The sequence below is a fragment of the Danio rerio genome, chromosome 3 (assembly GCF_049306965.1).
Source record: "Danio rerio strain Tuebingen ecotype United States chromosome 3, GRCz12tu, whole genome shotgun sequence".
Taxonomy (NCBI): domain Eukaryota; kingdom Metazoa; phylum Chordata; class Actinopteri; order Cypriniformes; family Danionidae; genus Danio; species Danio rerio.
Window position 1 is genome coordinate 48,273,123 of NC_133178.1, and position 21,384 is coordinate 48,294,506.

Sequence of the window (21,384 nt, forward strand, 5' to 3'; positions counted from 1 at the left end):
TGAGTATTTATGTAAAAATGTTTAAAAGAAATAGTCTTTTCCATATGGCCAATAACTATTAATTCATTTAATTTACAGATAAATAAAACTAAAACTATATTCGGACTATATTGTGATATGAGGGGACTTGTACATATAGCAATTGTATTATCGGTATTAAAACTGACGATGTGATTATTTAGTTTTACCACATTTAATTTATTACTATATAAACACAACTTCATCAGATGACTTGAATGGCTCTAATTCTTGAATGGCTCTAATTCGTCATTTTACATTGATTTGGATTAATTTTGTAGAGGAGAATATCTGCATTAAATATACTAAACCAATTTAACTAATAGATAAATACAACAGAGCAAACATGTGAATTAAAAAAAGTGCTTTATTAAAACTTATTTAAAGGTCTTAACAACGCATGCAAACTCTATTAGGGGTAAAGTTTACTCCATGTAGGCTCCACATTGTGAATTCAGCGATGTGGTTCATTGCGATGTCGATGCTGAAACGATGTATTGTGCGGGGCTAAAGTCTTGCTTTATTCGTTCACCGGCGAATGGCAGAGATCTTACGGCGGCTTGGCGGGTGTGTGTGTCCCAGCCCAGCCTAACCAATGTGCGGACTACTGTTCAGCTGCAGCATGATGAACAGGTAGTCTGAACACTGGGCAGGCGAGGGGGAGGCAAGAGGTGGCTGGAGCGTAGGTCACTGCCCTGAGGACCGCACACGACTGTGGAGAGAGTAAACAATTCACATACACACACACACACACACACTGATAAAGACCTTCTCAACGGGTATGATTGGTGCAGGCAGATTGGTAGTCGACTTCAAATAAATGTAAATAAAAAGAAAATAATTGGTAGTGCAAATGAGATTGGAATGTTTTCAAAGTCAGATGTTTGGATTGTAACTTTTTTGTAAACTTAAAATAAACTTAATTACATTTTTAATTTAAAAGCTAAAAATTGGTAGTCCAAATGTAGCCAAATGAGACTAAAAATATCTTGAAACTATGAATGTTTAAATTGTAATTTTTTCGTCGACTTAAATATATAATTAAAAAGTAAAAAAAAAATAATAAAAAATAAATTGGTAGTCCAAATGTAGCCAAATGGGGCTAAAAATGTGGTGAAACTAGGGATGTTTGGATTGTAACTTTATCAACCTAAAATAAAATAATTAATAAGTTTAAATAATAAAAAAAATGTCCAAATGTAACCAAATTAGACTGAAAATGTTGTGAAACTATAGATGTTTGAATTGTACATTTTTCGTCAACTTAAAATAAATATATTATTAAAAAGTTTCAATTAAAAAAAAGAATAATTTAGTAGTCTAAATGTAGCCAAATGAGGCTGAAAATGTTGTGAAACTATGGATGTTTGAATTGTAAATTTTTCGTCAACTTAAAATAAATATTTAACCGAAAATTCAATTAAAAAAATAAAGAAATTCTTAGTCCAAATGTAGCCAAATGAGACTAAAAACATCATGAAACTATGGATGTTTAGATTGTAACTTTTTGTCAACTTAAAATAAAAATATAATTAAAAATAAACAGTTTTCCTTCTGACTAAATTTACATATCAAGAAAATAAGTCAACACTTAATTAAAAAGGTTTTGCAAAGCATAAAGGTGATGTAACCAGTAAGGTTGGATTTTTATCTTACAATTCCCAAAATCGTAGTCCCATTTTAATAATGTAGTAAACATGAAAGTGCAAAGGGTGATTTACGCTTTTTTAATGTAAAGTAATACCGTTTTCAAATGGAAAACATTGTGAATGCAAAATAGACAATAATAAAATATTCCGATATATTACACTGTTAATTTAGTAGAGAATATTGTTTTAATTTAAATTAAAACATAAATTAACCCCTATACTAATGAAATGCAGTTCGTTTAAATTAACGTCTTCTATTTTTACATTTAAAACGTGTCTCATACGAAGTGATGAATGCAAACAAAGAATAAAAAACATAGATCTGCCCATACATATTTACAAATATCGATAATACATTGAATCTTGAACACAATAAAATCCTTTAAAATCTTCGTTACTCTTTAATGATTAATGATTTTAATTTCAAACATACTTTCAGGATACTCACACATTCACTGCTGCGTGGCAAATCCATATCCCAGGCCTCCTTCAAGAGGAATAACGGAGCGTTCTGCCATCATGGCTCCTTTTTTCATGTTCTCAACCACTTACAGTCGCACTTACCACGCTCTGCCATGATGCTTTTTCGATAAACTCTTAGAAATGTTCCCTTGGCGGTTGTTTCCGATGCAAAGAGACAGCAGAAAACGGAGAAAAGAGAGGCAAAGAGCGGGACCAAAGTAAAAAAAGGGACGAAAGGGGAGGCAAAGTGACGTGGCAAGCGTACTGAAATGTTCCAGCCGGGATCCGACTTTGGAATTTGCAGGAAATCGTACTGGGTTACTGGGGGGTTGTTGTGTGTGAGTGTGTGTGTATATGTGTGTGTATATAAGAGTGTGTGTATGTGTGTGTTGGGGGCAGGGAAGTGCTTTTCTGAGTGATGTAACTGTTGGGGCCGAAGCTGCACAGACATAAACGTTTCCAGATGCTGCTTCTCAACTCAACAGAAAGAGTTGGCAGCGTTAGTCTTCATCCTGACTCCTCCTCTGCTCTTTCTTTTCTCTCTCTCTCTGTCTCACATCCCCCTCTCTGACTTGGCAACCTGGTGGTCCTTCTTTAAAGGGAACGTTCACTTAAATTAAAATTCAGCCATTAATTAGTCATCCAAATGTTGTTTTCAAATCAATATGGCTGCAGAGGCACATAAAATGATCATTTTTTTTTTTTTTTTTAATCCCATCCTCACACAGATTAAAATTGATTCCACATGATAGATCAATTCCACATGATAGATCAAAAAATCGAGAGATCTATTTATCTGTTTATCTATGTATATTTATCCATTTAGCCACTTCCAAATGTCAGGGTTCATACAGTCATGGAAAACCTGGAAAAAGCATGGAATTTTGACATGGCTTTTTCCAGGCCTTGAAAAGTTTTGGAAAAACAGAAAAACCCACAAAGTTTTGGAAAAGTCATGGAAATTACTTTTACATTAGCCATTTAGCAGATGTTTTTGTCCTAAGCGACTTAAGGTGAGGTCACACTAGAGCTTGTGTTTGCGAAATTCTGTCGTACGACGAAGGGGCGGCATTAAACAATAGGATTAGACATTAATAAATGAATAAATGTCTTATTTTAAATGATCTTTTATTGATCTAACACAATCACGTGATGTGATATCGCATGTAAGAATTCACCAAGCTTGAACTTTCGAATGCAGTGAAATGTGAAAAGTGTCGCACGTGCTTGTGTTTCTGTTATGCCACATTCGCATGCCTATGAATGGAAGTCTATGGAGTGAAAAGTGCAGTGTGAACAACATCATCTTAGGGTGCTTTCACACCTACACTTTTGTTTCGGAACCCGTCTCGTTTGCCCAGTTAGTGCGGTTCGTTTGGCATATGTCCAGCATGTAGTGCACATTTTCAAAGCAGAATATCTGACTTCAGCATTGTTTTTCAGATAAACAAGAATGTTCACTTGACCTGTTTCTTCAATATCTGCAAACATATTACGGTATTGTATGCTTTAGAAGAGTCAAAAACTTACATACAGCACCTTTAGTATAGCAAAAGTGGATTCAGACATGCCCTTAATGCTTTTGTGCCATGCACTTTAGACTTTGTGCCTATATCTTTAAAATAGAGCCCTGGATGTCAAACCTTGTTACGTAATCACATTTGTGCTGGACAAACTGACTTGTTTACAACACATCAGAGACAAGCGTGTTGTATTGTATTGCTCGCTTATGCTTCTCTGGAATACATAAAAAAGGTGCCAACAAATCTCAATTGATTCCAACAATATTGTCTATACTGTTAAATTTTTTACTTAATTTTTACCTTCATAGCCGTCATCTTTAGTGTAAACATGCTTTAAGACTCTGCCTTTTTCATTTCACTCTAATAGGAAAAAGAGAAGAAATACATGCTTCCTCTGGATAACCTGAAGCTCAGAGACGTGGAGAAAGGCTTCATGTCCACTAAGCACATTTTTGCAATCTTCAACACTGAGCAAAGGTTAGGGCTGACTGCAGATCTGTGTGTGTTTGTGTGTTTGTGTTTGGTGGCTTCATGTGTTCGATCCCCCTCGCAGGAATGTGTATAAGGACTTGCGTCAGATCGAGCTGGCCTGTGACTCGCAGGAGGACATGGATAGTTGGAAAGCCTCTTTTCTCAGAGCAGGCGTTTACCCTGAGAAAGATCAGGTACTGATCCAACACACGCACAGACAAACACATTTAACATGATATGAGTTAATAAATCATAAAACTGAGCATTACGAGCATTACTCACTTGAAAGCATATCCAAACAAATCACAAAATAACCGGGCTGGCCACACATCTTTTCTCCCACGCTAAACAGCTGAAAAGCATAATAGAAACTTTTTGGACGAGCCTCCAATTAATGTTACTGACAACATCAGGAACATTAAATGTAATTGACAACATCAAATGAGGGAGAACACAAACTGATCGGTCTGGGGGTTTTATTAACAGATCAACCTAATCAAACTGTGGGGAGAAAGCACAATAAACTAAGGCTGAACACTAAATGGAGCACAACTCCGCGTCTGGGCGGCCGCTTAAATCCCTGTTACTGAAGTTCTGCAGAGTAAGCTCTAAAACGCCAACGGTCAATCATCCTCAGGTGCAAAGAAGTTTAACCAATCAAATTCACAAAGACAGAAACAAAACGCTAGAGGGCAGCAAAGTAACATAAATAAATAAATGGACATGTAACGTGCCTGTTATTTGTAGTATTTTCATACAATAGCAACTTAAACTACCCCTTTAACATATACAACAAGAAACAAAATGCTGGAGTTTTGACTGCATATACCATATGGAAGAGTGACTTAGTGTGTGTCTATTGCTCGGTCATACACACAACAATCACAGATATATATCAACAGCTCAGAGAAACAATAAATGTGCTGATTTGCATTAGCACTGATGACAGGTAATGCTTGAAATATAAACATCATGTCTGGTGTCCTAAGATGGATCAGTTATGTCAGGTTTCCACTTTTTTCTTTTGCTTGAATATTTATGTTATGAATTGTTAGTCACTCAAATGACCCCCCTCCAATTTGAGTTTGAGACCCCTGTTTTAAAGCAACCTTATACTTTTAAATGTTAATTCTTAGTGTAATTTATGTATGTGATTTTACACTAGTTCTAATTCTAATGATTATTTAAACTAATAATGCTGATTTATATTTTTTTCTGAAAATCTTGTCTTTTTATTTGTTTATATTTTTATAATGAATTAAAATTCTGTTACATTTACACAACATAACCTTTATCATTCATTCTTTCATTTTCTTTTCAGCTTAGTCCCTTTATTAATCTGGGGTCACCACAGAGGAATGAACCGCCAACTTATCCAGCATATGTTTTACGCAGAGAATGCCCTACTCAGCAACATTTCCACTTTTTCATTTTTCAGTAGATTTGTAGTGTCTAGTACAGCAGACATGTCCAAGCTTGGTCCTGGAGGGCCGGTGTCCTGCAAAGTTTAGTTCCACCCCTAATCAGACACACCTCTGCTAGCTAATCAAGCTCTTACTTGGCTTTCTAGAAACATCCTTGCTTGTGTGTTGAGGCAAGTAAGAGCTAAAATCTGCAGGAGACCAGCCCTCCAGGACCAGGTTTAGACACCCCTGTAGTACAGTGTTTAAGAAAACCAGGTGGAGAAAGTTATTATATTGAGATGAAATACTTATGAGCACTAATGGATTGTTTGCTTGTTTCTATTTGACAATTTGACAAAAGTCCCAATTAAACTAATTCAGTGTTTCTCAACCACGCTCCTGTAGGAGCCACAGCTCTGCACATTTACCTTGTCACCTTAACCAAACACACCTGATTCAGACATCCAGATCAGATCAAGATTGTGGATAGCTTTGAATGTCAACATCAAAATTTTGAAAGCAATTCGAAAATGAACTGGTAACCAGTGAAGCTGCTGCAGGACAGGGGTGATGTGATAAGAAGAAGGGGTTCTGGTGATGATACGGCAGCTGAGTTCTGAACCAACCATGAAGCTTACATGGGGATTTATGAGTGAGACCAAATTAAAGGAAGTTGCAGTAATCTAAACGAGATGTGACAAGGCTATGAACGAGAACAGTAGTGGTATGAGGGCTAAGAGAAGGACGGAGACAGATAATGTTGCTTAGGTTGAACTAAGCAGACCGGGTGAAGTTATTATCAAAAGAACAGTCATCGATAGAAAGAGCAAAGCTGTCAGTTTTGGAGTGTGTTAATTTGGTCCCAACAAGCAAAACCTCAGTTTTTGAGCTATTTAATTTAAAAAAGTTAAAAGAGAGCCAGGATCTGATTTCTGTTAAGCAGACTGTAAGGGATGTAGGTGGAAAACAAGAAGAGGGTTTGCCAGAGAAATAGAGCTGGGTGTCATCCTCATAGCAATGATACTGTAAATCATAAAAGAAGTAAAAACATCATCAGCTCAGCAACTCACCACAAATAGATCTTCAGTTTCAACCATTGTTAAAATTGACCTGACGTATTTTTTTCAGTTTCACTGCTAAACCAAAAAAGCTGTTTCCCCAAATCTAAGGACAGTTTAAGGCGAAACCAGTTAGAGATTTCTTCAGTTTGTTTACATAATTCACTTAGAGTGTTTATTTATATTATAAGTCACTTTTTCAAGAATTGTATTTCTTGACAACTCATTTATTGTATGTGCGTGTGCAGGTGGAGTCAGAAGAGGCAGCCCCAGCCGACAGCTTCTCCATGGACCCTCAGTTGGAAAGACAGGTCGAGACCATCCGTAACCTGGTGGACTCCTATATTGGAATCGTCAACAAAACCATCAGAGACCTCATGCCCAAGACTATCATGCATCTCATGATCAACAGCGTAAGCGCACAACCATTCAGATTTAAAGGGGACCTATTATGCCACTTTTTACACGATGATGTAAAGTAAGTCTCAAGAGTGTGTAAAGTTTCAGCTCAAAATACTCCACAAATAATGTTTTATTACTCTTTGAAATACTTTTACGGTGTGTTCATTCCAGAGTCAGAGGGAGCATCTAGCACACAGGTGTCAAAGCCTGTTCCTGGAGGGCCAGAGCTTTGCACAGTTTAGTTTCTATCCTAATTAAACACACCTGGGGCCTGTTTCAGTAAGGAGGTTCAACCAACTCGGAGTTTAAACTCGAACTTGATTTATTGAGAGATTAAAAACTCATAGTTTTCAGTTTCAGAACAACCGATCTGAGTTAGGTCAATCAACTTTGAGTAGACCAACTTAAGTTAAGAGTTAAGCGCGCACACAGCAACTATAAAAAGGCATTATCAATGGAGCACAGATATTACGAGTGACCATGGCAACATCTTAAAAATAAATCACCATTTCTTTCTCCAGCTGAATTTGATGTGCTCATGCAAAGTTATAGCAAAAATGAGCATATATTTAAAAAAGAAACACCACTGCATCAGTGAAACAGAGACAGTTAGCGTGGGAAAACAGCTGATCAAGTTAATGCCTAATTTTACATTTAAAATATTTAAGTATAATAAAATAAGTAATGTTATGTGTGACGTTTATAAATTTTTTACACACGTTCCCACTTTAAACGCATTGAAAGTGCACTTGTTTGTCTGCCTTTTTTATTGATCAAGTGATAGAGGTTGATATGACCTTTAAAATGTAAGCAGATCTAAAAAAGTTTTTAGAACGAATAAAAATCCCATTAATCTAGTAACAGTACATGTCCCTGTTGAAGGTCAGTAAATTTAAGCTAATTATTTATTAAAAAAGGATAAGGTATTCCCATACGTGACGTTGCTCTTTGTGTGACTGAAAGGAAGGCAATAGCTATGTTTCCATCCAAATATATTAATTAAATTTATGTGCAAAACTGGAATAAAAGATGTGCAAATAAAGCAGCATTTCCATCCAACGAGTCGAAGAGAACACAATCGTCACTTCCTGATTAAACGGGCGTCAAATATAAACATTAAAAACAGAATTTACTGCGGTAGAAAAGCTGCATCAATCTTTTTTTTTTTTTTACTTAATAAATGTACTTGCGCCTCAGAAGACAATGCTGACACACAATGAACGTGTGGGGGCGTTTGAAGCCATGAGACTCGAAGATCAGAGGATCTTAACACCCTCTGGAGATCATTAATAATATAATAACATTAACACTGAAATGGTTAGGGCATTTTACAATGACCAAAACAACATTTCAGATGTGTTACAGTGTGCTCAGCCTGCTGGTTTATCCATTCACACACATTTTCATCATCATATGATCTCTTATAACAAACATTTATTTTTTAATGCACATACTGTAATTTGTTCAGTAAAAGTGTTTCCATCGTAGTTTGGGCGCATTTTTTCTATTGAATAAAATTTTATCCTTCTCAGTTATGTGCTTGTTTTATGCGTATTTTCAAAAGATATGTGATTCATGATGTTTCCATCAATCGTTTTTATGCACATCTCCAAAATGAGCATTCAAATAGGTGGGTGGAAACATGTGGCTAAGGTGAGAAAAACCGCTTCGTCTTTAAAAAAGGGGAAGAGACCTACAGAAACTCAGAGTTCAGAAAATAAAACCTGCTGCTGACCAGGTTAGGTTCACAGAGTAAGTTACTATTGTAACTGACTCTGAGTTAAAGTTACCTCTGAGTTAAAGTTACCCTGCTCTCTCCAGTTTAACAAATCTGCCATTCTGAAACGAAAAACCCTGAGTTTCTCTCATTTTAGGGTTAAAATAAAGTTTTCACTTAACTTTCTTTCTGAAACGAGCCCCTGATCAAACTAATTGAGTCTTTTAGGCTTGTTGGAAACTTACAGCTGCGGATGCTAAATGCTAAGAATGAAATGTAAAAATGTAAGTTCACATACCCTGCCGTACAGGTGCAGTTCGCTGTCAGAAAGCAGTTGTTTTGCTTGTTGATGATTACCCAGGCCTTGTGTAACCTCCGTCTTCTTTCCTTGTCTTTGGCTAGGCAGGGTAACACTTTAGAATAACTATCCGTTATAAATAGTTAATAGATCATTAATAAACTGTTAGTTAATTTGTCCACATGGAATCTGTGCGCAGAATTTCCGCAGAATTTTAGCCAATCATTGATTGTTTATTTACTTTAATAAATGCGTGTAAATCTATATTTATTCAGTTTTTAAATGAATTACAGTAATATTATTGACTAATATAAAATTGTTAAATAAATTACATTTATATTACATTCAATTAAATTAAATTACATTTAATTAAATAACTAAAATGAGAGACTTTGTTTATCAAATAAAGTGGATCTGATTGGATTTGCATTTTAAACATGTAATAAAAGTTAAAAATATATTATTTTTTTTATTTCACATATCATGATTTTAGTTATGATGCTCCCAAAATTTTTCCACAGAAATCTGCAGATGTTTATCAAAATTCTCCAAAGAAATTGCAAAAATGTCCACAGATTCTGTCTGGCCCTAGTTATAAATGACTTGTTAAATAAAAGTTATTAGTTTGTTAATTATTTATAACTGTGCCTAATAGATAGCCTAATCCTTAAAACACAGTTAACAAGACATTTATAACTTGTTAACTAACACCTTGTTATCTATTGGCTATCTTTTAGGCACAGTTATAAATAATTAACAAACTATTAACTTTTTTAACAAGTCATTTATAACTCATTAACTAACAGTTTATTAACTACTTATAATGGATAGTTATTCTAAAGTGTTACCCTTAACCAATATCCATTGGGAGGGTGCTATCGCAAATGGACCTGTCAGACGCCACTCACTTTAACGTTAATTTTGCAGTATCACTGGGTGACGAGTTGTTATAATATGCTGAAAGCATTATGTAAACAATTTACATACTATATAATCAATATAACTTATATCTAAGACAACAACAAACTCCTGACTTGCTCTAGTATGGGTGTGGTTATGGCGTAGCGCCTGTTGTTGGTTTCCCAAGGGGAAATCTCTCAATGTCAACCATTTAGCAAGGAAATTAGAGTCACCAGAAAGACAGATGCCCTGATCATAATGTGAATTCAGTCTATTGTAAAGTGAATTTGATGCACAAATAAAGCGAATTTAACACGCAAATTAAACTCAAAATGTTCACGCGTCTATTTATGCCTGAATAAATATCGATATTCGTGCAGAAATAGATACGTGAACAATGTAAGGTTAATTCGCTTGTAAAATTCGCTTTATTTATTTGCATCCGTTTATCCGCGAATATCACTATTTATTCGCGCATGCCGCTTCTGATGTAAACACCCCATTAGGCTTTGATCCTAATTGTGCCATTTTGGTTACTTTCGCTTGAAATTTAAATAAGATTGTGCTTTTTTTTTTTTTTTTTTAAAGAGGGTGGAGCTACAAATGCCTTTGTGTTAGCATAGTGGCAGATTTAAAAACAAGACTAACGTCCTATGCTGTTTAGGGAGAGATTGTCACTAATGGTGATGTTTCCCTCCTCTGTTGATGCGTACTACGGGAGAGTGTCAATCAAAGTGTTTCTGCAGACTGTTTTTATCAAGCATGATTATTAAAAAATCTAATTAAGAAATGCTTACCATTAGAAGCTGGTCATATTCACAGACTTGCCACACAAGTGTGTTTAAACCTTTACAAAAGTGATTTTTGCATAATAGGTCCCTTTAATATTGTATCTTTGTGTTAGCATGTTCTCCTCTTCATAAAGCTTTGTTTCCTGTCCCCAGGCTAAAGACTTCATCCACTCAGAGCTGCTGGCGTACCTGTACTCGTCTGGAGATCAGAACAGTCTGATGGAGGAGTCTGCAGACCAGGCCCAGCGCAGAGACGAGATGCTGAGGATGTACCATGCCATCAAAGAGGCACTCAGCATCATCGGTGACATCAGCACCAGCACCATCTCCACACCTGTGCCACCACCCGTCAACGACAGCTGGATACCTGAAACCAGGTGAGGATGCCAACCACATCCTGACATGCGTGCCAAAGAATAGGATTTGTTTTACAATACCTTTCTATATGTTCATCATAGACTGAATAAAAGAGATTGGCGATATGGACTGATGGATATGGATTTTTTTTATAATGCTTTTGTTTTTTTTTAAAACATTTTTTATCGTTAAAATCAGTATAGTAGTCATAACCAGAACCAAACAAAATCTGCCAGTGTTGAGAAAGCTACTTGAAAAATGAGATAAGCTATTAGCTACTCTACTTAAAATGTAGCTTAACTACACTAAAAGCTACCCCCTGGGAAATGTAGCAAGCTAAGCTAAAAGCTACATAGCAAAAGTAGAGTAGCTACATCTAAGCTATTTTTATTACAAATTTCTATTTTTAATCGAAGCAACCTCAATGCAAGTCAATCATATCTTAGTGATCAATTAAACTGTCAATGAAACATATGAGGCAGAATTGTTTAGTTTAGTTGTTTTCTGTAAATAATATGCTGTACTAAACAAAAACAAATTATAATATATAACAGCTAAAACAAAAAATCCAATAAAACCAGCTAAAATACTATAGTCATTTATAGTAAAGGGAAATATTTTGGAAAAAGTATTATAGTGTGTGTGTGTGTGTATGTGTGTATGTATATGTGTGTGTGTGTGTGTGTGTGTATATATATATGTGTGTAGTATTTTAGTTTTTTTAAGCACAGCATCAGAAATTAAGTTATTGCATCGTAACATGTGCTTCTCGAGGGTTGGTCACAAGGAATCCTGCTTCAGAAATAACTCCTCTCCCTCAGTCATCTTTCCATCACGCAAGTTTCACCAGAGGTGGCAGTAATGCACCAAAAAGTTTGTTGTCAAACATTGTAAAACAGGAAGAAAAAGAAATTGTCATTCTCGCCATCAGATGGATTTACTTTCATCGGCTAGATACCGGCCTCAAAGCTCTGTGAATTATCGGAGCTAATAATGCTTGCAACACCTCCCTTGGTAGGCACTTGGAGGCATTCGAAACAGATGCCTGAGCCACCTCAGCTGGCTTCTCTCGATGTGGAGTAGCACAGCGACTCTACTCCGAGCTCCTCCCGGATAACAGAGCTCCTCAATCTGTCTATAAGTGTGCGCCCTGCCACCTTGTGGAGGAAAGTCATTTCGGCCTCCTGTATCCGAGATCTTGTCCTTTCGGTCATAACCTAAAACTCATGACCATAGGTGAGAGTAGGAAGGTAGATTTACCGGGGTTAAACATTTAAAGCTTTAGATTTGTATTTATCTTCCAAGCAAATTAAACTTCACCCTTCACTGCAGTTTCTCATCAAATCTTCTGAACAATCAAATGCTCACTAGTATTTGATACACAGCCCCCCTTTAAGGCTTCTGATTGGTCAACATGACTTTATGGTTAGGAGTGTGTCCACCACTTGTTGCTTTGGCATTAGAGGTGTGAATCTACACTGGTCTCACAGTTCTGTTACGATTATCATGCCATGGATTTGGTTCAATTCAATATCTCTGTGCATCACGGTGCATTGACGCTGCTTTCTATACATAATTAGATTTTTTTCTTCACAACACAAGATTTTTTTTTATTAAAATCTATAAATATATTAATATTTATATACTAGTTGCAATACAATTTTGTCCTTTAATACAAGCAGTAAGATATAAGAAATGTACCATTACTGTACTTTTTGTATGTATAAAACAAAACTCCAACTCATGCACAGAACCATATGAGCATTTATAGCAAATAAACTAATGTAAATGTTAATGTTGAGCTGCACAATTAATCGTAAAAAGATCTCGATTCGACCCCCTAGACGATCTTAATCCAGCATTATTACGATTTTGTCAATCATATTTTCAAGTTCAGGAGAGAAGCAATGGTGGCCACACAAGTATTCACATTGTTTTACATAAGTTATTCAGCAACGTGCACACCTCCAAATAGTGTTGAAAGAGTCACATGCTGTATTTATAAGATATAATTCACCCAAAAATTTCATTTCTGTCTTCATGTAATGTATTTGTGACCACAAAATCACACGTGACATGAGCTGAACGTCAGCTGTTACCACAGAAAGGACGTCCGCACACATCTGAATGAAGTCTTCTTTAGTGAACAGAACCTGCACAGGCTGTGCATAACAGCTAATAAAGTTGTAAATAACATTCAGTTTGTGGCACAGAGTGATCGTTTGGGAGCCGCGCGGGAAGTGAACCGCTCTTAGCCGTGAAAATGAAATCGAAAGGCTACACACTGTTGCCAGATGTAGCTGACTGATTCCAGCCCAAAAAACTATTCAAAACCTGCCGAAATGCAAAAATACCCACCCAGTCTTCTGTATTCACGAAAATCACATCAGTGACAGATTTTAAGCAGAAAATTATAGCTGTAAGCATATGTCTTAAAAACAATCATTTAACATCAGAATTATCATCAGCATAAATGACCAGGACAAATCTAAAGTCTGTTCAAGTCCACCATTCCAAGTCTACAAAATTTGGAATTTTAACCAACAGTAAAACTACACAAAGCCTGTTGCTGTTTTAAAACATGTTTGAGAATAACAATAATAATAGTCCACTCATGTTAATTTTTATTTTACATCTACAGAACCGTGAGAAAATCGTGATCTTTATTTTAGGCAAAAAAAAAAATAATAATAATAATTCGCGATTCTCATTTTAGCCAGAATCGTGCAGCTCAAGTAAATGGTATCCTGCTTGCTTTTTGAGCACTGTCAAAGGAGGTCTTACACCCTTTCATTATCTTCACTTGCTCAACAATAAGGGCTGCGATCGGCTTTAGAAATGAAAGCACTGTTTACCAATGAATGACGTGGAAAGAACAGCCTTGGTTACAGTCTATATGCGTATAATACGTGGTTATCACAGGTAACCTATAATAGACACAGTGGAGAAAACTCACACTTCTGGCACGCTCGTGTCTGTATCCACAAGTATCACTTTAACAGTCAAGAGTAGAGTTACCTCACAAACAGGAGGGAGGGAGGGAGGGAGGGAGGGGGGGAGAGAGAGAGAGAGAGAGAGAGTATATGAAATAGTGGCTCGTGCTGTGCCTCCTTCAGTGTCAATAAAAGACAGTCCAGCAAACTCACAAGCAGTAGAACTGTGCACAATTATCCACCTTTAAAGTAGTAGAAGCATTTTATTTACTCCCCCTCGCCTCCTTTACCATAGTATTCTACTGCGACATCGCGCATAGGAGATAAATGACATCAGTACGTAAAAACCGGTTATGATTATTACTGAACTGATATCGAATCGTCCCCGTCTGCATCACCCTGCACCGAAGAAACAATTAATTTTGACACCCCTATTTGGCATGCTGTTGACATCACCTTATAAAGCATTTTTATTTCATGTCAATGAAGATTTTCTTCTTAACTGTGCACGTGGACAAGATATTTTACAGCTTACAAAAAAATACCCATGTACATGTGGACATAGCCTCATTTTGCTTTCTGTTCTCCTTTATCTAAGCACTCCCAAATGCCAAAGACTACATATGTGGGCTTTGAGACAGTTCTTTCAAGTGCAGTGTACTTCATAAATATCTTAATACTACTTTTTTTTTTTGTAGTCCCACCCCTCAGCGCAGACCGCCTACATCTGCACCGCCCCCCAACAGGCCTCCAGCAGTGAGAGGTCCAACCCCAGGCCCTCCTCCTCTTAACCCCACCCCCTCATTTGCAGCCCCACCCATCCCCTCTCGGCCAGGTCAGCCCATGAATGCCTTTGGCAACAGCAGCCAGGATCCTTTCAGCGCACCTCCACAGATCCCTTCTCGCCCCGCACGCATCCCACCAGGCGTCCCCAGGTAAGACATTTTAGTATTTTGTCAACTGTAATCCCACAGTGCGTATGTGTGTGTGTAAGAACAAACATCTTAGGTATGAAGCTCAGAAGAATGAAAGCACAAAGTGTTTGAATAACAAAAAAAGTGTTCTTCTAGCTTCATATAATTACAGTTGAACCACTGATGTCACATGGGATGTTTTTTAGTTGTTTTGTATGAACTACTTCTTTAAACTACAGTTGTAAAGTCAAAAATAAAGACCAGGGGCCTCATGTACGAAGACTTGCGTGGAAATCTTACTAAAACATTGCGTACGCACGAAGCTGTAAATGTGCGTACGCAGAAAAAAATTCAGATGTATGAAACACTGCGTACGCCGAATCTCACGCATATTCTTTTGTACATCCGAATGAACGTGAAACTGAGCGCAACATGCACGAGCACAAAACCCCTCCCTGCCTCCTCCCCCGTATGAATATGCTAATGACTATGCTAATGGCAAAACCCAACGAAAAAGCAACGGCAAAATCAAGCAAAAAGAGAAACTTTGAACAGAATGTGAAATGGAGGTGCTGCTTTCGGAGGTAGACCGGAGAAAAGCGGTGTTATTTGCAAGTTTGTTCTCCGGAATTAACAACAAAAGAAAAAAATAGAGTGGGAATTTAGCTGATGCGGTTAACACAGTTGGGTCTGAACATCGCACTGAGTGCATTTAAAAAAGAAATAGTGTGGTTTATAACTGAAAAATGTTGCAATACCCTAAGCGGTCTCAGTGGCGCACCTCATAAGAAGCATGAGATCATGTACAGTCAAATTCGAGCGTAAACTCGGCTCGAATCCAGCGTCTGATAAATTCTTTCTTATTTTTTCCCCCGCTACATATCAGATTTTGCCCACTATTTATCAAAAGAAAGACAAGTAGGAATCATCAATAAGTTTGTGCATCATATTTTATTTGCACATTTATTGAATGGAAATGTTTCTGATTCACGCATGCAAATTCATCTTCAGATAGTGTCTTTATAGCAATGTGTGTGCGGTAGATTGCTCAGATTACATTGCGACTGCTGCAATTTGCGCTTTAATGTTTAGCTGGTCAACTGTATGGTATGGAAATCTTACATACCTACTATATGAACCCGTCTCATACAGCTGCCATTGCAAGGATCAGACACTTTGTAGAGAAGAATTTAACACAACTGCCTCTAGGAGTCGCCAAAGGAAATAAAACAGACACGCACAAAAAATGTGCGTACGCCTGCCAGAAAGCTGCCGTGAACCTGCGCACATTCCCACGTTCAGTTCATTGTTAGTAAATCCAAACGTGAGCGATTCTGAGCGTGAAACCTGGCGTACGCAAAGTTTTTGTGCGTACGCAGCGTTGATACATGAGGCCCCAGGAGACTCTTGTTTCTTCAAGCAGGATTCTTTATTGAGAACTTGCCTTATGCCCCATTCACACGGGGCGTCAGCTTTAATGCTTTCCCATTCACTTTGAGTGGGTGACGTCAGGCATTGCTGAACTGCATTGTGGATCTGTCAATGCAGCTTCACTGGCGTTGCTCGCTCCAGAAGAGACTTGCTCAACTTTTCAAGCGCCGACAGAAGCGTCAGCTTATCAAATTGCTGTTTGCAAATACACCAGCTCAGACAGTAGCCGATTTCTGACTAATTTCATTGGCTGACCCTGCTATGATGATTGTGTCAGCCCCAACTTCAGACACGCCCTTCTGTCAAGCATTGATGCTAAGGCCCCATGTGAATGGGGCATTACGAGTAGTCTGCAAGACGTCCTAGAGAAGTCTGACTAGGGCAGTTTTGCCCTCTACAGTATGTGTATTTTAGGCGGCAGTGCTTATAGGTGGAGACCAACCCTGATCTAATCAACATATAACTAATCAAATTTATAGGTGCTAATCCAATTAGCTTGGCAGTATTGACCTAATCTTTCATGTAGAACAAAGGCACAGTTGTTGAGACCTGCCCTTAGCTTTCAAATTCTTTTGTGATCTGCCAATGGTCATAAGAACAAAATGTTAATGATTCTTAAACCTGACCTACAAGACTCGTTCTTTAGAGTGTCATGATGTAAAACACAATTATTGTGTACAAAATTGCCTACTACTCGAGTAGGTACTACTTATGAATTCTCGTACTTTTTGCTTTTTAAAATACCATAAGTTCAAACATACTACACGGCTTGCATATTGAGTTTAATGTACTATAACTTATGGAAATATGTGATTTTAGATGCAGCCAATTTATATCCATTTTTAACAAACAAAGTAAAACAAAACAAAGTAACTGGAATTACGTTTTAATAAAAGAAACTGGGATATTGTTGGAAATTAAAAAGTAATCCATTACTGTACTAGTTACTTGAAAAAAGTCATCTGATTACATCGTGTTACTTGTAGTGCAATAAGGTTGATTTATACTTCTCTGTTGAGTAATTGGCGTCACCCATTTTTACATAGTCTGCACTGAAACACTAGATGGCAAAACGTTTTTATGTTCCTCTGTCAAGTGTTTTGGTTTTTCTGAAAGCTACAAGTAGCTAAAACTGGCTCATTCAGAGCCAGGAACCGGCGGACGTGCAACAACTTTAATCAGAAGGTAAACGCAAAACAAGTTTCCATCTGAAGCTCGTTCATGAGACTCGACAGTTAACACCCGCTCTATTGGGTTTGCGACCCACACTGATCATCGCTACTAAGCTGACCAATCACAGAGCTTGCACTTTGCGACACTAAGTGTCATCGCAAGTGTCATTGCAACATGTAGTTAATTTTTTTTTTTTTGAGAGGTCAGCATCAGCCACAAGGAGGGCTATGCGGCCATGTCGGACCATACGCATGCACTTGGCACAGATGTATAAATCAGCCTTTACCCCCAACACGGGTCTTTCCTCAAATCTTCACATCTCATGTCATTTCATTATAATCTTGTTTCTTCTCATCTGTTACAATGTAATCTAGCAGTTTACCTCATCTTATCTAATCTAACCCTTTACCCCTTCTCCTCTATGCTTTTCATGTGGTTGTGGGTATGTCTCACTTTTTTTTTTCTCACTCTTTTTCTCCTCCTGCAGCAGAAGACCCCCTGGCGCACCCAACCGGCCCACCATTATCCGCCCCGCTGAGCCCTCCCTGCTAGACTAGACCCGAGCGCTGGCCACCATAGTGTGCTGGGCTGACAGAAACACAAACAGAGAAAGGAATGGCTGGAGAACTGCACTGAAACATGTGCACGTGTGTCCACACAATACAGCCTGACCCATAGACATCCAAAATAAGTGTCCTCTGACCAGCGCTGCTAATCGCATCTTAAATCCCAGAGCTCAAAAATTAAGCACATAAATATTCAAATACATTTGTTATTATTATTATTATTGCTGTTGTTTGTTTTGTTCAACTATAGTGTGAACTAAAGGGTGTAGTGGCCTCCAACTTTCAGTTATTTTCATTACTCACATTAATCAGGTGACCACCAGGGGGTGTCCTACTCAGCTCGTGTAGACGAACCAACGGTAGACTTGACTAATGGGTTAAGATGTAAACAAGCACTGTGCAAGCTAGTTCAACTGGCCTGTCTTCCTGTTCTTGGGTGGTTGAAGACTCTTTCTTGTTATAGACACACTTCTTCATATGTGGGTTTTGGTTTTCATCCTTTATTTTTTCCTGACTCTCTAACTCGATATGCTGAAGAAAAACAAAACAACTGTTATGTTATGATGGGATTGATTTGATCTGTTTTCCATGTTTTCACATTTGGCGGTTACTATTATTATTACGTTCATTGATATTTTTGGTTTGTTTTAACCAATCAGATGAATACAGAAACATTCAGTTGCTTCTGAAATGTGCTATATTTGGTGTTGGCAACTGACATCCTCTTTCTGTTGTGCTGCGAACTTCAAAAGCACTTCTATAGTATGGGAATTTCTTTGATAGCTAGCCCAAGGAGGCGCAACTTGTATGGAAATGACCTGTTTATACAAATAATGGTTTTGTGTATATGATATAATCCTGAAAAAGCACGGTAACCGATACTGCCGGCGCTCTGTAAAATAGAGTCTCAGGTAACATCCGACTCCAAATCTGGTAACACCGTTTACGCTAAAGCTTAGCATTCTGATCGTTGTAACTTAAATTAATCTGAAGGCTTTTATTTCGCAATCAGGGATGTTGAAATGGTTTTTTGAGAGGGAAAAAAACATCAGGGCGCCACAGGAAGTGGCAATGCGTTTATACATGGTACATGCAGGTGAATTAGTGGTCGTGGGGGCATTTGCTACGTTTATGGATCCAATCCGTTTTCGCCTACACAAACACGGGGAACTTTCTGACAGCAAAAACTGGGAACTTTTAACATAGAGATCATAGATGTACTAATAGAGTGTATTATTTATAACCTGGGCATTTGTCTTTGTTTGCATTTTTCACAAACTCTGCTTCGGGAGTAGATGACAGATTTGGGCCCCTAACAATGTTTGAATGGAATTTCGAGTGAAATCCTGGTTTTGATTGCATAATTGTTGATGTTTTATTGAGGGAAATGGACCGTGACGAATTTAGTTTTTTCATTTGAGGATACCAATGTGGTTTTGATCAATATGTGTGAGGAACTTTGATTTTAGCCTGGTGCATTTTTTTTTTTTTTTTGTAAATAATCAAAGACTTGGAGTCGGACGCGGAGTAAAATGTTTCTGAATGCTTTTAAATCACTCCTGTGTTATGGCTCCAGTGATGACGACTGCTGCTTTTTCTTCACAATACAGTGCAGTCAAAGTTTGAAGAAAATAAAATTTATACTCTTTTTCAAATGACCTGTTCAAAACTGGACGAAGCCCAAAATCACTGCAGCCATAACTTTCCTGTGGTCTATAAGGTTATGGTGAGCCTTCTCTGCCTCTAATAACTGTCCTTTTGTAAGTTGTGAGGGACAGAGGACATGTTCAGCGTTCTTTTTTTAAGCTTTTTGGAATAACAAATCATTGTCAAGTGCCTGTGTAGCAAATTAAAATGGACCTGGAGCAAAACTGCACAATGAGAATTGAAAGTGCGATAATAAAAGGTGTTGTGTATAATAAAGATCTGGCGCTCTGGTGGTCGGTGTTTCCTTGCCTCTTCTCCCTCATTTAGCGTGATTTGTGTCTCCCAGCATGCATCTCTTCCACTTTGTGTTCTCTTAGAAACAAGTCAAAGGTGTAAGGGTGTAATGTAGTGATGCTCTATTGGTGTAGGACAGAGTTTGCAATCCAGTTGGTGCCAAACAGAGAGTCATGCTTTACATTAAAGTCACCATGAAACGGAAGTGAGGATTTTGCTTTTTTTCTGCTATATGGATATACACTAACCAGCCACTTTGTTAGGTACACCTTACTAGTACAAGGTCAACCCCATTTTGCCTTCAGAACTGCCTTAATCCTTTGAGGAATATTTCCAGTACACTGTTGAATCTATGCCACAGAGATTTTGGTCCCTATTGACATGACAGCATCACACACTTGCTGCAGCTTTGTCGGATACACATCTATGATGTGAATCACCAGTTCCACCACATCCTAAAGGTGCTTTATTGGATTGATTTCTGATGACATTGGAGGCCATTTGAGTACAGAGAACTCATGTTCAAGAAACCAGTCTGAGATTATTTGTGTTTTATGACAGGGTGTGTTATGCTCCTTGATGCAGCCATCAGAAGATGAGTACACTGTGGTCATAAAGGGATGGACAAAATACTCAGGAAGGCTGTGGCATTGACAGGAGGCTTAGTTAATACTAATGGTACCAAAGTGTGCCAAGAAAATATGCCCCACACCATTACACCAGCACCACCAGCACCACCAGCCTGAACAACGTTGATACAAGGCAGGATGGATTCATGCTTTCAAGGTGTTGATGCCAAATTCTGACCCTACCATCCAAATGTTGCAGCAGAAATCTACACTCATCAGACCAGGGAAAGTTTATCCAATCTTCTATTGTCCAATATTGGTGAGCCTGTGCCAATTGTAGCTTCAGTTTCCTGTTCTTAGCTGACAGGAGTGGCACCTGGTTTGGTCTTCTGCTACTGTAGCCCATCTGCCTCAAGGTTGGATGTGTTGTGCATTCAGAGATGCTCTTCTGCATACCTCAATTGTAACGAGTGGTTATTTGAGTTACTGTTGCCTTTTTATGGGCTCGAACAAGTCTGGCCACTCTCCTCTAACCTCTGTCATCAACAAGTCATTTGTGCCCACAGAACTGTCACTAACTGGACATTTTCTTGTTTTTCTGACCATTCTCTGTTCACCCTAAAGATAGATGTGCATGAAAATCCTAGTAGATCAATAGTTTCTGAAATACTCCAACCAGCCTGTCTGACACCAACCATGCCATGTTCAAAGTCACTTAAATCATCTTTCTTCCCTATTGTGATGGTCGGTTAGATCGTATTAACCAACAGCTAGCTCTCTGCAACTCTCACATGGTCACCTACTGAAG

At 37.9% G+C, this 21,384-nt stretch overlaps 1 protein-coding gene and 1 non-coding gene across 34 annotated transcripts in view; one reads left to right on the top strand and one right to left on the bottom strand.

The window, feature by feature from the left end:
• Window positions 1-21,384, top strand: part of dnm2a (dynamin 2a) — a 90,891-nt gene that overhangs the window by 64,214 nt on the left and 5,293 nt on the right. For 12 of the 33 annotated variants that reach the window (XR_012399860.1, XR_012399857.1, XM_068217179.2 and 9 more), the window contains 7 exons: window positions 3,573-3,626; window positions 4,020-4,129; window positions 4,206-4,317; window positions 6,833-6,997; window positions 10,846-11,069; window positions 14,681-14,917; window positions 17,988-19,989. Coding sequence is in view for 28 of the 33 variants with exons in the window: in XM_068217179.2 (XP_068073280.1) it covers window positions 3,573-3,626; window positions 4,020-4,129; window positions 4,206-4,317; window positions 6,833-6,997; window positions 10,846-11,069; window positions 14,681-14,917; window positions 17,988-18,057 (972 nt within the window). In the remaining 5 variants the exon portion in view is untranslated. 33 annotated transcript variants of the gene reach the window in all.
• On the bottom strand, window positions 586-683 carry mir199-2a (microRNA 199-2a). Its single transcript, NR_029932.1, has one exon. It is a non-coding gene; the product is annotated as a microRNA 199-2a (primary transcript).